Raw genomic sequence first — 16662 nt, forward strand, 5'->3', positions numbered from 1 at the left:
AAACAACTTATTTTAGCCAAAGATATTAACGTGAAAAAACTATTTATAAAATAAGTTATTTATAAATTATATCCTCGGCGTCAATCTTTCGTAGTTAGATACCAGCGCTAATAACACTAGCTCTGAATAAAAAGATTCATTACTAAAATAAGTTTATTCATAAGTCAATTTGTGATTTTTTTTCCTTTTAAAAAGAGCTAAAATGTAAAAACTCGTGTAACACAGGCCACGTCGGAGTAAAGAAAATATTGTGCATCTCATCTCATATATTGACGAAAAAAACAGGCCACAAGTAGGATTGGAGATTAATATGGCAAGGAAAACCGTGTGCGTATCATATACAGATGATAAAACCGTCGTTCCTAGTGACTTAGTTAAATACAAATGATAAGAAAAATTTTCGTTTTTAATGACTTCATTTGATCACAACGCTACATCACATTCCACCTACAAAATTTCCCATTTACTGCGTATCAGCACATTATTCCAGACATCCACCTGTATACACATATAAATTTACACAAAAAGAATAATCCAAGAGGAAGTATAGCATTAGCCACTTCCAAGTTTCGGACTGCACGAACCTGTACACACACAAAAAAAAAAACACTATGTACAATTTAGATCAAAGTTCTCAATTTTGTCACCAAGGATTGCATGCTCTCTAGCTTATCATTCAGTTGTCTGATGTCTTCGGCGCATTTCTGATCCTCCACGCTGCTCGCCTTGGAAACGAGAGCTGTGCATTTGGCCTTGGATTCAAAGATTTCCATTTGTAATGAAGCAACTGTTGCTTCCAGTACCTCTTTCGATCCTGCATCTGTAATTGAGTGCAGATGAGGGGTCCTCGGAGTGCCTACGCTACCAAAACTGTTCTGCCTGCTCAACTTCCTAGGTGAGAAAATATTCTCCATTCCTCCGCTTCCTAGGATAGCACAATTTCATAAGATATTCTTCAAAAAAATAATTACTTTAAAAGCATAAATTGTACAAAGGAATATAAAAATATAGTAACATAAACAAGGAAGAAAAACAATGGAGATACCAAATAACGGTGATTGATGAATAATTTGCTGAGCTTAGAGCATTGGATCAAATGGACTCTCGGTATTTATTGATGCTATAAACCCACAAGTCACGACGAAGAGGCATCATTGCCTTGTCTAGGAATTCTTTTAAGCATGACCTACTCATGTTAAGTTGCAGAGGAGCATAAAGAACTATAACTGTATCTTGTTTTTGCATTATTTAGTGACCCGACAAAGGAGTTTGATAAAGAATAGCACTATAGCAGTGTATTACTACTGAACAATTCATAACAGGTCAAAAAGGCTGCGAAAGAAGAGGGAAGAATAAAACCCATGGTAGCAGGCCATCTAGCCATCTACAAGAAAATAATTAAGGGTACATGTGAGGAACTCATACCTAGGTTCCTGAGCTGTTCTATAGTCCCCTGACCAAGAGACTTATCAAGTTTAAGGAGACGGAGGATCCCAGCTGTGATCCTCCCCATTGCATCAGCTTCAGATCTACAGAGCATCGTGAGATGCTCTAATTCTTCCTTTGTTGCAACTGCCTCGATCTGCCCACTCAAATAAACAGGATTAGTTCAGGAAGCAGTGTTAAATTCCCCAAAGGTTTAGGCAAATATTTAGAAGGTGTTTGTACCGGTTCTTTTACAGAAAACTTGACATTATCCATTGTCCACTTGGGACCTTCAATCTCATCTTCACCAATGACCATAGTAGCTTCAACATCGACACCTTGCTCACTAATGTTACTTGTGTTATCAAAAACATTGTCTGTTTGAATATTATTTGATGTTCCATTTCTAATTAGTCGATCTCTCAGGCGAGGTTTTATTGCCTGTAAACCTTCGATTCCAGCCTGCAAGTGCCAGAATGTCTCAGAATTGAACGGCATCAAAGTGCCAAATTGAAATGCAAAAGTATGGATATGATTCATGAGATCATGGCGTACCGTAAATCGCTCTACTGGAAGGGCCCTTTTGTGAGCCACCTTCTCTGCAGATCCAGGCCGGTCACTACTTCTGCCTGACACATGTAGATTCTTAAATGTGGTATGCCAACATTTCTCTTCTCTACTGATATGATCATTGCCACGAGGGGTCAACCAATCTCCTACTTCTTCTGTTCCTTCAAGTGCGAACAGCCAGTTTCGTAGCTCAATTGACACATCAAGATCATCTGGCACCCCCAGGTCAAACTTTGAACTGTTGTCATCGTCTTTGGAATTGGACCTTCCATCTGCAACTAAGGAGAAAGAGGAAGAATCCATGAATATTACAAGGAAAAACAGACAAAGAAAAACATCTTGCAACTGAGCAGAAGTAATCAAGATGCACACATACCAACAAAATCCCCAGCACGAGTTAACTAAATTCAATGGCAAAGACCGAAAATTCATTACCTTCCTTGTCGGTGAGGTGAGAAGGTGTGAACAGTTTCGCAAGTGGGCCAGAAGATAAATCCTTCAGTCCCCTCAAAAGACCTTCCCCTGGACCACCATCAGGCCCAAGGATACCAAATTGATGCAGTAAAGACTCAGTGTAACTCATTCCACCACCAAGACGAACACCAGATACCTTAGCTGATACACTCAAGCTATGACACTCCATATCCCGCATATCATAAGGCAGTACATGAGTGATGTTTATGTCAATAAATTGAGCATCTTTAGACTGATTCTTATTCCGATGGTCAACCCAGAACACTGCTCTCATCTTGGGATGCCCATTTTCATGCAACAAAATATTAGGTTCACTGGTAACTGCAGTGCCATTCTCATGAAATATAGCACTTTCTCCTTCCAAACAGTTAATTGAGACAGTTTTCCATGTCAAGTTAGTTGTAACTGCAAAGGCACCACCAAGAGTGCGATGGGAAACTTTAAGGTATAGATCATCTCCACCAAACTGAACCAGGGGCAAATGCAAGTCATTTGATGAAAAAGATTCCAAGAAATTGAGTTGGAGGTTATTCATAGTTAGGCTCACTGCTGTGTCACTAGGCAATTTTCTTTCAAGTTTGTCAAATGATGCCTTTGCCCCAGAGCGGTTACCTTTGCTAACCTTTGAAATCCGCTCTCCAACCTGGCCAAAATAAGTGTAGAGACCTAAGACAAAAAACAACTGCTCTACTGAAGTGTTGGACTTAAACTGTTGAAAAGCAACACCAATTCTCACAACACCCTCTGGGGGTGGTACATCCAACAAAGGGCTACCATCAGCTGTTACCATGGCTGCCTCAAACCGGATGTCATCTAGTTCAACACATTTCCACAAACTTGCAGAGGAGCCCATAACAGTTCTCTGTCCAGTTAAGGTGCTAGAGGTTTCAAGTGAGAGGCTTAGATGAGAAGCTCGAGTAGCCCACTTCCTCTGACTTGCATCAACAGGTTGGTAACCCCACAGAAGGAAGCAAGCTGGATCTCTATCAAGGTTTAGAAGCAGACACTTTTCTGATGGTGACTGGCAGAAGTATAGGTTTTCCACATGAAGTCTTGCCCCCGTAAATGACTGGGGGCAAACGTTCTTAGTTCCACTGCACCTTGTGATTTCCTCAGAATCTAATGGAATAGAGAGATCAAATTCTTTAAGGTAAAGTGACATACTGTTGATTGAGGAATCAGGCAATATGGCACTGCGGTTGGCCACAACTCCATCAGCCAAGAATGAGGCAATTCTTAAGCAGGATTGCTCCTGGAGGGTCACCTGGGAATGCAGAGGTACAGGCAACGTTTAGTTAAGCATAAAAGTGAGAGCATTACACTTCACTCTTAATGTTAAAGAGACGCACCGTAAGAGGTTCACATGTGATGACAGTTTTTGAAGCAAATTTAGGAGGTAATGGGGAAGGGGTGAGCTGAAGACAATAGAGGGAAAATAAAGGAGTTCCAGATGTGAATTCCAATAGTTGATTCTCAAATGGGTAGATTGGAGGACAAAAATTTTGACCTGGTAAATTCAATAGAAGACGTTAGACTTGGCCGATCCATTTATCTCTAATTACATAAAGAATGTTATAAATCAAAGGTATCATAAAGGCTTACCAAAGTCAGGCACAGGGGGAGGTTCCTGTGGAACAGATTGCATGGAGGGTTGTATCAATGTGCATGGTGGGCGAGAAAATGTGTCCCTGACGAAATAAAATCACTACATAAGGATCAACAAAAACAGTAGCACAGGTAAAACACAAATTACCTTAAGAAAAGTTAAACTGTTAATGTATAATTATATCCTACTTTGCACTGTACGCATCTTAGTAACCTAGTATGAAAAAAATACATGTGATACTTATAGACATGAAAAGTCAAAATGTACTGAATTAGCATGCAGTATTGCAGTGTAACTGAACAATAGAATTAAATTCGAGGTGTATATAATATTACAGTAAAAAGGACTCAAGGATATATTTAGCACATAGTACCTTAGAAAGAGCCCACCAATCTTTATGCAAGACAAGTTTTTTGAAATCTCCCCATCAGAAACGCTTGCCTTCAACAAATTAAAAATAATTGTCATGACATCCGTACAATAAAATAAACTAAATAGCCTAAGTCAATCATACCATCAGCAGACAATATTCAGGGAAAAATGCATACAATATAACATATTGACAGGTAAAGAAATTTACCCGTGAGAAGAATAAAGACTGCATCAGAAATTCAAGTTGAAACTCTGTTTAAAATTGTTTAAAGTCAGTATAGCATAGTAAGCATGGCTTATTTGAAGTTTTTTGGTGTCGGTACATACCAGCATCCTTAATGCAGAGGAATATGTGATCTACAATAATGGATACCAAGGAAGATCCTGCAGCTTCTGCATGCTGGTCAAAAAAGAATAGCAGAAAAGAAATAAGGACACACACAATACCCATAAACATCCTAATTATGTACATCAAGCAATGGAATGGTTAAAATGCATAAAGGAAAAGGCAAACCTGTTGAGCTTTTGGATCCACGTCACCCCTGTTGAGGCACACAGATACCCCAGTCATGAACCGAAGAAAAGCCCGTAAACCTGATCAGAATAGCATTCAAGCTCAAGTACTTCAAACAGGATTCAGAAAAAGAAGGGGTCAAGTATCATGAAAAGTAACCAAATACCAGGTTCACTTAAAGCAGGACAGAGAGCTTCAGTAACATGCAGCTGAACTTCAAGCCCAAGAGGATTATTTTGCTCTGTTCGTTGGACTGTGATCTGATATACAAAGCAATGAGTAAGAGCAATGAGTAATCCAAGCAACAAAAAAAGAAAGTTTCAACAGCAACTGAAAAGAAAAACACCAAGTTCCATATGGTATATTCCGAAGTTTAAAAGCACTCACGTTGGCCTCCCCAGATATTCCTTCCAAAAATCTTTCACCACCAAAAAACATCCGTTTCGCACCATCATCATCTCGTTTGTCATCTTCACTGCCAGAAGAGTTAAACCGAGCATCCGTGAACATGTCAGGGTGAGGTAGCAGATCAACTGACAGTGATTGCCATTCCAACTTCTGTGAATTTAAAAAGAAGAAAAGCGTGAGGTCATAGATCCTTTCAACTTTAGCATCTCTCAGCTCATTATGATTTCAAAATAATAGTTAGCAACAAAAGTAGACATTAATCTTCTTGGGAGAAGAGGAGAGAGTACCAAACCTTGAAAACATAAATGAATCCTTTATTGTTCGAAAAATCCCTTGCTTCTTTCAAATTTACAACCTATATAAAAGGCATTCTAATCAGGTACCGAAGTGCAGTCATTTATTAGATTTAACACAACTCAAATTTGCAAGAGTACCTGCCATTTTTCATTTGTAGTGTACAGTACAAGATCACGGAATGTGATGGCTGCTAGTGGTGGTGACCTGAAAAACAAAGATGAATGAATATTTAGAAAAATATCGTAGGGAAATCTACATTGTGAAAACAAATATCAATAAGAGAAATGAACAAGAACTGATATGCAGCTAAGCTGTAAGAAAAAGGGCCAAAATTCATTCAAAAAAAGGTGAATACCAAGTTGCACCTCCTTGACGACGTGGACCGCCATGTGTTTCTAATAGAAGGTTCACTATACCAACTTGGACTGTCATTCCATCTGCAATCTAACCCAGGAATAGCAGATTAAACCCTACCCATAGTTCAGTCTTCTACAAGTATATTTTACTTCAAATTTTTACATGTTATGTATACAGTACAATATCATAAAAGAGCAAAGAATCTCTTCTCAGAATATCAAACATGATCACATAAGAATATAGAGGAACTATCAAACCAGATGGCAAAATAGGTGCATGAGATGCAACCATCATGGATAACTGGAAATGGAACTTTTTACAGGGTAAATGTTTGGAATGTGTTTGTGTTGAACATAAATCTCAAAGAAGCAAACCTTATCAGCATATCCATATCCACTGCTTTTAGTTGATGATGGTGATGAAGCACTGAACAAAACAAATGACAGAAAAGACTGAAATTAGTCAATCTTCAGATCATTCATCTGTATAAGATCACACCCAGAAGAATGAACTTGCCTGCTAGAGCTTGAAAGATCTTCAGAATTGTCCTTCTCAACAAGCACAAGGTCAAGCTTATCAATGTTCACCACAATTGGTTCCACTTGCACATTTGACACTGACGGAAGCTGTAGAAAGAAAACAAAACAAGCTCATCACCAAAGTAGAATTGATTTTGCCCAAAGCTTTGAGTTCAATGCTAACGGAGCATAAATTTTAATTCTCCAAATTTACCTGAGATGACCACCCAATCAATTTGCAATAACCAGATGCGCAAGGGTTACCAATTTTCGTTCTCTAGATTTCACAGCTATGGCCACATGACAAACATTAATGGGAATCCAAATTTCATGGCAATGCCAAGCTGAGTGCAGCTAGCTGCTTCCTAATCATCATTTAACCTTAATTCTTAGTATCCCGCACTAACTTTTTCGAACCCAGATCTATAATCTACCACATAAGAGTCAAAATCGCAACTACATCACAATTTTCTAACACGCACAAGCACAATTAGGTTGCAAAACAAAGTTCTCCCGGAAATATCTGAATTTGGATACTTGACAGTTAGACGAAAACCAATTTACATGCTCAATGCGCGCCCTTTAAGCCTCCAGGAAAGAAGCCGAGAAGAGTAAGCACACTGACATAGGCAGGGCTCGCGCCATTACCGTGATCTGGAGCTTCCCGACTCGCGCGGTCTCGACGGCGAGAGCCGGAGGCAGCCCCAGGCTCGCGTGCAACGCGTCGCCATTGATATCTGCAACCCCAAATCACACACGCAGAGGAGAAAGTTAAGCACCGGAGGCGACAAATTGGCATCACAGGGGGGAGAAGGTTTCAGCGGGAGGGAGATGCGGATCCCCCACCGAGATTAGAGAGCTGCGCGGTGCGGCCCTGGAGCTTGAACTGGTCGCGGGAGAAGGACTTGAGCCAGTACTTGAGCGTGTACTCCAGCGCCCGCGCTATGATCGACTCCATCCCTTGCCCCCTCCTCGGCGCCTCCAATGCCCCGGGATGCGCCCCGTGCCGGTGGGCGCGTGTGGCGGAGGGCCCTCGTCGGCGGCGATGGCGGCGCGCCGCCGGATCGGAGGTGAGATTCCGGCGAGGTCGAGAGGAGGAAGGGGTGGAGGGGGGTGGAATGCAGAGAGAGGTGAAAGAAAATGTGGGCCCTTTTAGGTCTGAGACTTCCTTTCGGCTTAAGCCTTTTTTATCTTTTAATTTTTTTTCTTTTTTTTTTGGCAAGCTGTATTTTGACAGTTTCAGATTCGAACATTGTCTGCTGATGCTCGAGGAATCAATGTTCATGTTTGGTAAATTTTATTTTTAATTTGAAGAGCTCCTTCAAAAAGGTTTTAGTTTGAAGTACAATTGATAGTGCAGAACAGTAAATAAGTGGTTTGCAGTTAATGCAGTGCAATTTCATTTGGGACAAATATGCTCGTTTTAATGTTTTGTTAATCAATTTTGCTTGGTCTGTAGACCCCAACAGACAGACATCTATTAACTGTTCAGAGTTTACTGGAGTACACTCCAAAATCTGACAGACGAGTAATCACAAAAGTTAACCAGAACCTTCACCAAAAAGCAAGTTCAAGGTGTCAAATCGCTGGCTCTAGCTAGAGGAAGCTTCATCTCGCGGTAAAGCTACTCGCCTCGGAATCACCACAAAGCCAAACAGCATATCCTCTCCTCTCAATGAGACGATTAGGAACAGGCTCAGTAAACAAAATTTACTGCTTAAGACAGTTACTACCAATTACCGAGGTTACTGACCTACTGTTACAACTGCCACTGTCACTGAGTCGACACAGATCGATAGATCATAGATCTGAGGTTTTGTTCCTTCCTTCCCAGTGGGAGCCCATTCTTGGATGGGGCCAAGAACCGTGGCACGTGAGAAAGGGAGAAGATCTGCGCAACCAAACCATCAAAGTTTATTATTCCCTCTCACCCAACTCCTCAAGCAGAGAATAAATTACAGAGAATCACAATGATTATTAACCTAAGCTAAAGGAAGGTAGCGAGCTAGCGATCTCTGCCTGTCTGTCCCTACATGTCACCTCTTTTATACAGAAAAAGCTGAAGATTTTCAATAATTTTATGGTTAAGGACCATCAGGTTGGTACTAACACACTGCAGCCAGTAGCATCTCTGAAGTCTAAAACTGATAAGATTGCAAAATCGTGCAACAGTATAATCAGAAATTCAGAATTTGGCAACTGAACCTCTGATGAATTGAGGAGCTCAAGGTATTATATGTAGGCCATCCTATAAGTTTGCACCATTAAGCTCACTGTTCTTTGCTTGCTTCAAGCCACGGTACCATGCATATGTTGCATCATGTCAACCTAATCATCGAGTTTCATACCATTCAATGTCCAAATTCGCAGCCTCAGGGGTTTTTGTTTGGAAAAACGTTAAACGCCGTATTTGCAAAAAGAAAATAATTTGTAAATAGAACTTTTATATATGTGTTCTTAGCGATCTAAATACTAAAACCAAAAAATAAACTATGATAAAAAATCTAAAATGAACTTCAAATTCAAGGTTAAAGATTTAAATTTTGGCTTACAAACGTAAGCCGAAGAAAAGGATGATATGTCAATCTTAGTATAAAAAAGAATAGCTTTGCAGTTTCTGGTGTCTCCAGAATTGAGCCAACAATCACCTGCACCATCCTGATGAAGCCATAAAAGCGAGGAGGAAGGAACAGAGGAAAGCGGCTGTCATATTTCAGACCGGAGCGTTTGTCCGGTTGTTTTGAGAATTTCAGAAATTAATTCCGGTGGTCAGAAACCACCTGCCCATCTGCTTGCTTCGTCCCCACTTCGCTTTGATCTTTCCTTCCATGGAGTCATCAGCACACAAAGAGAGGCGTCCCAAGTTGACATTGATCGCTCCCGCCATGTGAGCTCGTTGTCGCTTTGAGCTAAAGCGGCGGAGGAGAAGACAACCTGACATGTGAGCTTCACTTCTGCACTTTTTGTAGATGCAGTTCTTCAGAATTTCAGATGACCAGCTCAATAGTTTGTCCTTGAACTGCTCGTCGATAAAACTTCTTCTGGGAGATAGTGAGGTGGTTTTGATCCTATATTCGGTGCTTCTGCAACAGTGAATTCATTCTAGCTAAATAGGATAAACTTTTGACTTTCTGATTTCTGGATATTTGGGCATGCACCTCTGAGTGTCCTCTGAAACATTAGGGCTCATCAGGCCTGAATATCTAGTGACAACACTGGCACATGACGGCATAAACGCATCATTTTTGGACCACACTTTGGCCCAATGATTCTACAATTTGACTAGGCCGTACACCAACAAGCCTAAACCTGACCAATAATACATTGATGTCGTCAAAGGTTACTTTATGACTGATAGAAGAATCAGAAGTTTGTAAGCAAAATATTTCTAATAACTCGAAGTTCAGTCAGCGGTGAACCCATATTTAAAGGTACAAGATTTACTCCTACACGTTAGATGAGTATCTATTTACCAAGAGTTACCAAGACTAATCATATAAGTAGTAGGATTAGAGAATCATTTTTGTTTATGTTTTCAGAGGTATTTGTGAGTGGTGGTCAATAAGTGAATCTGCCTTCATCTACCATCACTGTCTCCTAACACGCGGAACCATTAAAAAAATGAACATTTACTTTTACACTGACAAAATAACAGGAACTAATGTATTATATATTATAACCATAATGAATAGAGCTATATACATAGTATTTACGAATAAGAGATCAAATTCCAACATGAATGTGAATCCTTGATTAATATTTGGAGTGCCAATCATGTGACTATTCATTTTAATTCTGCTGCAACACATGCATTCAACTAGTATCTCTTGACTTACTAGCTACATGCATTTATGTTGTAGTAGGTTATTGAAAATAACAAATTAAGTCTCATTGAAAAATATATTTAATTGATTGAAACAATATCGACTACGTGTTATACCATGTTAAAAAATACAAAAAATATTTCAACTGAAAAAAAATACTATGCTTAAAAAATTGAGTTATAGAGCTAGACATTAATACATATGATTTGTTGATATAATGGATACAATGACACACTTAACAGTAACGATGCACCACCACCCCTGCTGGTAGTATACATGCTATGAGTATCAAACGCCGATCACTTGTGCTACGATCACTTCAACCAATTTTTTTCTTTTGCCCGTATACAGTTTTTAAGGTGAAAAGATCACACTAGAATTCTGGAGACCAAGAGTGGGCTTCAAAAGAGTGGGAGACGACGAGCATCCTGGCCGGCCTAGCCAATGGCCACCACTCCCTCCCTAAAACCAATTTTGGATCACAAATTGTAACTGTATGCGTGCCGACGAAACCAGAAAGCACGGACAAATTGTCCGGCCGGCGTCCTGCAGCTGTCCGAATCGAAAAGTAATAAGAAAAAGGCAAAAGAATTCCAGACCATATCCATTCCAACTCCATCGCCCAAGCTTCGTGAACCCTAGCTACCGCGGCCGGAGAGACAGCTCCACCAGTCACCCGCGCGCTTCATCGGACGGCCACACCGCCGCCGCGTCGCCCACCGTCGTCCGTTCCCGCGGCCAAGCCCCCGCCAAGCAAAAAATGGGCGCCAAGGCGAAGCAGCTACAGAGCCAGAGCTAATTAAGTAGCTAGTCTGCTATACGGTTGTTGATGTGACGTGCATGGCCATGGACGCCTCCGCCGCGGCGGCGGGAGGAGGCGGCGAGATGTCGAGGAAGGAGACGACGGCGACGGCGACGGCGCCGCCGCCGGAGCTGGACATGGTGGCGTGCGCGGTGCAGCGGCTGGTGGCGCGGAACGACGCGGTGGCCGCGTTGAGCGGAGGCGGGGAGGAGGGTGCCGGGGTGGGGATGGCGGCGTTCGAGGCGGCGAAGGGGGCGCCGGCGCCGCGCATCGGCGTGGCGCAGTACCTGGAGCGCGTGCACCGGTACGCCGTGCTGGAGCCGGAGTGCTACGTGGTGGCGTACGCGTACGTGGACATGGTGGCGCACCGCCGCCCCGCCGCCGCCGTGGACTCCAGGAACGTGCACCGCCTGCTCCTCGCCTGCCTCCTCGTCGCCTCCAAGGTTCACGACGACTTGTAAGCATAGCTAATCTTTCTTGGCCCTTCAAATCGCAAGTACAATCTTCAGATAAACCGTGTAAAAAACTTTATTTTTATGATACATCAAGAACAAGCACAAAGATTTCGACCACTCTGTCTGCGTATTAATCTCAGTTTAGCGTTCTTAAAACCTTAAAGGAGAAAAAAACACTAGTTGTTCTTATCATAAACATCTAAAACTTAAAATCATAGCCACAAACCTGCAATCAACTGTGCATCACGAACAGTCAGTGGGTAGAGTGAGATCGACCAAGCTAGACCACAATTAAATGAATTAATTGACCGGTGATTGCAAAATGGTCTAGAACTGTAGATATTACAAGGCAGGAAGGCCATCCTTTTCTGGATGCTCAATTAATCCACTGTCCATCGAATCCGTAGACAGTTGCGCTACGTATTCTTCTTCTGATGATGACAGGTGTGTCAGCACAGCTAAACGTCATTTCGAGTGAGTAGTTAGGCATTAGTGATAGTACCATGTATGATGTATCATCATTTCGATTAGCAGTTAGTTGCATTAATTCAGCGAGTAGTTAGTTGCTTCGATTCTTAATTACACTGTAATAATCCTCTTGTGTGTAATTAGTCGTGATTTACCACATGTGGCGCAGCCACCACAACAACGCCTTCTTCGCGCGCGTCGGCGGCGTGAGCAACGCGGAGATGAACAAGCTGGAGCTGGAGCTGCTCGCCGTGCTGGACTTCGAGGTCATGCTCAGCCACCGCGTCTACGAGCTCTACCGCGCGCACCTCGAGAAGGAGGCGCAGAGGGACGGCGGCGGCGGCGTGCTCGCCGGCGCCGGCGCGGCTACCGCCGGGGCAGGGAGATTAATGGCGGCCGTCGCGCCGTCCAAGCTGCCGGAGCGCGCGGTGGTGAACGGCGCCGGAGACCCGGGACCGCCCGACGGCGCCGCACCGCACGACTGGAGGAGCCTGGGGACGGAGGCGGCGGCGGCGAACGGCGTGCGGCTGCACACGTCGTCGCCGTCGCGGTATTCGTTCGATTGCTAGTAGCGAACGTTGCTAAGAAATTTTACTGCGTTCGATGTGTATATCAACCGAGATAGCTTGCTGCTGTTCAGAATAAGACAGATTAACTGCCAATCAAAATGTACGCAACATGCACTAATTGCCTGTTCATCACTGTAATGAACAGATTAAGGTGTAATTATTGCAGGAAACAGGATGGGTTAAGTTTGTTTGTTGAATCTTCTGGTGCAGTGCAGAGAAGGCTGTGCTATCTGGTTAAAGACTATGCCACTGTTGCCTAATCATCTTTTTTTTTTTTTGCATTTGGATTTCATAGCAGTTCTAACCTTTTTTGATTATATAGAAAAAAAAATCCTTGTCTCAAAGGTAAGAAAGGATTCATATAATAGCAAAAAAAATAATATGGTCAATTGCTATAAAAATTGACCTAACAATGGCTGGCTATAAAAATTGTTATGTTATATAAATTCAACCTAATAACACATTCATATAATAATTAGCTTATTTTCCTCCTATTTTATTGAGTTCATGTTATATCCGATTACAAATCTATAGTTCTTTCTTCGTTCTCTGCTATCCTCCTTAGAAACCCAAATTTGATGTGTTAACGCTTACAAAACATTTATATATCTTATCATACTGGCTTGAAAAACTCACATAAATTAGACCCACCATGAAACACCAAAGTCATAGTTTGAGCAGTTGGTTCAACCAAAAGACCATGACTGCCTGTCCCTGAGCCCTGACAAATTATAACTTACAAAAAGGTAAAATCACAACCAGGTCCCATATAAATAAATATATAATCTTATCAAGGTCTTAGATGTAAAACGAGCGTCTCCTACGGCGGAACGAGACCCGACAAAAACAACGCGAGGCGCCGCCGCTTCCCTCTCCTCCTCCTCGTTCTTCCGACATGTCGCAGCCCGCCCCCTCGTAGAACACCCCAATTTACACTTCGCCCCCCCCCTCCCTCCTCCCGTCTCCAATCTCCTCCTCGCCGACGCCTAGGGTTCGCGCCGCCGTGTCCAGCGTGCGATGTCCGCTTCGGGGTCCGCGGCGTCCCCGGGGGCGGGGCCGGCAGGGGGAGTGAAGGACGACGAGCTGGCTGATCTGGTGCGGCGCCTCGTGGCCGCCCTTGGGCGCTACTCCGATCGCCTCCCGTTCGACCTCGATCGCCAGGTTTTCCGCTTGGATCTGTGATCCCCCCCACCCCCGTCCTGCGTGTGTTTACGCTGTTTCAATCTCTAGGTGCCTCGCTGTTTAGGGATTTTGTGGTGGTCCTTGGTGTAAAGGTGGCGTCTTGTTTGATTGTTTGTGGGGGAAGGCTAGGTTTTTTTAACTGTATTTTAGTCTGGGCATTCTACTGGACTAACTGGAGTACTTTTTAGTAGCTGCTAGTATCACATATGATTTCGAAGCATCGATTTGGTCATTCTTTGTTAGCTGCTGCACAAGCTTGGACCTCTATTTGCTAGGTGTGGATTTGCGGGTATTCACAGTTCGCTAATAATATGAATCCCTTTTGAGAATGTGGTCATATTTGGATAATGCTTATTGTTTCGTTGTGGTAGATTTTGATGTCTCCTTTATGTTAGTAATACCGCTGCAAGAAATGGTTACTATGTAGGATTGTTGATTGACCCGAAAGATGTAAACTTTTATGATGGTTTGGTTTATGTGATATCAACAAATGATCTACCTCTATAGTCAGATAAATAACTGCTTAATGGTGCATTGTCGTTTTTTGTGTTTCTTGACTGTAATGTTTTACCATGCTATATACAAGAACTTGGTAGCAATACATTGTGCAGATCCGAGTCTACTAGTGGATGCAAGCACGGTTATGTGCACAACGGTGCAATCTGTGGCAACTATGTTGCAACTTGCAACAGCGTGAGCATTCATATTATTCTATAGAAGAGCGCACTTGGTGTCATTTTTAATCCCTTCTATCAATCTTTGTTGAGCTTTGGATGGGTGAATGTGTCAATGTTTGTGATTTCTTGCAAACAAAGTCTGATTTTTTCTTTAATTCTTGCCACACGAATTATTGAATCACTTCCATCTTCTATTTTAGAAACTTCGCTCACTTACCACACTTGCCACAATTACAATCACCCTTATCTTTGCCTGGAAACTGCTGAGAGCTCCTCAAGAGCAACCTTGGAGGCCACGTAGACGGGTTGCTCCATCACCTAGCAGCACCAGCAGTAGGTCACGGCCAAGTGCCTTGACCTCAACAGATGCTTGTTCATCTTCAGCAGATTCAAGAGCACATGAAGCAATCAACCAGCTTTTCCAGCCAGTAAATGTATTGCCGGTTCTCCTTTCTGAATACTGAAATGATGTTTTTGCTCTCAGGATCCTTGGACTGATAGTTGCTTATTTTCCTCTCCAGCTGACTCTTGAGCAGCTTGTCAGGCATAAACTGAGCGAAGGACGAAGGGTATTTTGCAAACAACTTCTTTCACACTTTTTCATGAAATATAAAGTTGTGGCATACCAATGCATGTTTTTTCCCCATATGGGAACTATAATTAATAGGTTACGTGCCGTTTACTTGGTGTGATTTTGGAGGAAACAACTCCAGAGGAGCTGCAGGTGTGCAAAAGTGCTTCTGCAATATTTTTCCCTGAGTTTTAGTAACGAGTTAACTTAATAGATTTATTCCTTTTTTTTTTTTGCAGAACCATGTCACAGTGAGACCTTCTGTCCTGGAGGTTCTTCTAGAAATTGCAAAATTCTGTGACGTCTATCTGATGGAGCGCATTCTTGATGACGAAAGCGGAGTAAGTCATGAGGACCCTGTATTTTAATTTTCTGTTGCTTTGGTGGTTTATGCATTTAAAAGTATGCTCAAGTCTTGATATGCCAGTACATGTACTGTTATCATCATATGCACGTGAAATAAACAGTAATCATTTAACTGTTGATATTGGAATAATATGATAAATAAACAACTATGTGGTCTGCTACTTGATTTCATTATGTTTTCGAGTTTTTTTAACAGCAGAATAGTGTTTTGAATCATTATTGAAAATGAAGGCTACCCATTGCCTAGTATGAAATTTGAACGGGCTATTATAACTTGACTCAGCACACCTGAATATGCAGGAAAAGGTTTTATCTGCCCTGAGTGAAGCTGGTCTTTTTACTAACGGTGCTTTGATAAAAGACAAGGTAAGCTGCATTCTGAGGTCGCTTTGGAGATAAAACTGATTGACTCTTATTTTTGTGTTTGCCTATAGCCTCGGATATTTGCAATGGAGCTTTTAACCATTCTTCAAATGGCAGGTTCTCTTCTGTAGTACAGAAAATGGCCGCACCTCTTTTGTGCGGCAACTGGAACCAGATTGGCACATTGATACTAGTCCAGAAATTGTTCATCAACTAGCTGTAAGTCACAGTTACAACATTTCAGTATCATACTTGTAGAAGCAGGTTTTGAGTCGCTATGCTCTCTTGCAGAGGTTTATCAAATATCAGCTACATATTTCTCCACAACGAGCAGAAAGAGTAGCATCCAATGTTTTCAGCTCTACCAGCTTGGAACAATTCTTTGGAGGCCTTGATCAGAGATGATAATAATATGAGGTAGAGCAAGAGATAATTTATTACTTGCCATGTGTATTGGCGTGTTTGCCAGCAGCACCGTATTTAATCACCAAATTTGACATAAAACATGTATGCTCAAACGACTGGGAAGACATGACTGACTGAATGTATCTACCCAACGTATACTTGCAGTCTCTAATTTATGATGTCTATATCTTTGCAGGTCGAACTCCAGCGAACAATGGCATAGTGAGAATTGAGACCAACATCATTGTTCATTTTTCCTTGAATGATGGAACTCATTTTTCTTGTACCATGTGTAAAAGTCTTGTGTCATGTACTGAACTGGTTCTGAAACTTCCCATAAGCTATGGGAAGAGAAAGCATATGTAGCATACTCAATGTATCAATTGTGTTGCTATATAACCGAAACACTTAAAACTGCCATCCAGATATTTGTTCGGTA

The 16662-nt window shown here is 42.0% G+C and overlaps 3 protein-coding genes across 4 annotated transcripts; 2 read left to right on the top strand and 1 right to left on the bottom strand.

Annotated features, from left to right (window-relative positions):
- Nucleotides 1-386: 386 nt before the first annotated feature.
- LOC102699586 lies at nt 387-7687 on the bottom strand. Of its 2 annotated transcripts, none has more exons than XM_015836753.1 (20): nt 7388-7687; nt 7190-7278; nt 6540-6649; nt 6398-6449; nt 6022-6110; nt 5804-5870; nt 5662-5724; nt 5349-5519; nt 5128-5221; nt 4962-5041; nt 4775-4847; nt 4656-4699; nt 4449-4516; nt 4072-4157; nt 3819-3976; nt 2431-3733; nt 1981-2267; nt 1669-1887; nt 1426-1582; nt 387-925 (listed from the first exon to the last, which is right to left on the bottom strand). In XM_015836753.1, exons 1-20 carry the CDS (start codon nt 7497-7499, stop codon nt 621-623), a joined length of 3627 nt encoding a protein of 1208 aa, XP_015692239.1. In that variant the 5' UTR covers nt 7500-7687; the 3' UTR covers nt 387-620. The 2 variants fall into 2 exon arrangements, with proteins under 2 accessions (XP_015692239.1, XP_006653791.1); XM_006653728.3 differs by having other exon boundaries at nt 1981-2273; nt 7388-7652.
- Nucleotides 7688-10801: 3114 nt separating this feature from the next.
- On the top strand, nt 10802-12910 carry LOC102699863 (cyclin-P1-1). Its single transcript, XM_040522963.1, has 2 exons — nt 10802-11624; nt 12260-12910. The coding sequence occupies exons 1-2, from the start codon at nt 11206-11208 to the stop codon at nt 12657-12659; spliced, it is 819 nt and encodes a 272-aa protein (XP_040378897.1). The 5' UTR covers nt 10802-11205; the 3' UTR covers nt 12660-12910.
- A 665-nt stretch (nt 12911-13575) lies between these two features.
- On the top strand, nt 13576-16643 carry LOC102700142 (peroxisome biogenesis protein 22). The gene is made up of 9 exons (XM_006653730.3): nt 13576-13820; nt 14719-14952; nt 15040-15087; nt 15186-15242; nt 15329-15430; nt 15756-15821; nt 15936-16037; nt 16110-16235; nt 16420-16643. The coding sequence occupies exons 1-8, from the start codon at nt 13677-13679 to the stop codon at nt 16221-16223; spliced, it is 867 nt and encodes a 288-aa protein (XP_006653793.1). The 5' UTR covers nt 13576-13676; the 3' UTR covers nt 16224-16235; nt 16420-16643.
- Nucleotides 16644-16662: the final 19 nt, after the last annotated feature.

Source organism: Oryza brachyantha, chromosome 4 (genome assembly GCF_000231095.2).
Source record: "Oryza brachyantha chromosome 4, ObraRS2, whole genome shotgun sequence".
Lineage (NCBI taxonomy): Eukaryota > Viridiplantae > Streptophyta > Magnoliopsida > Poales > Poaceae > Oryza > Oryza brachyantha.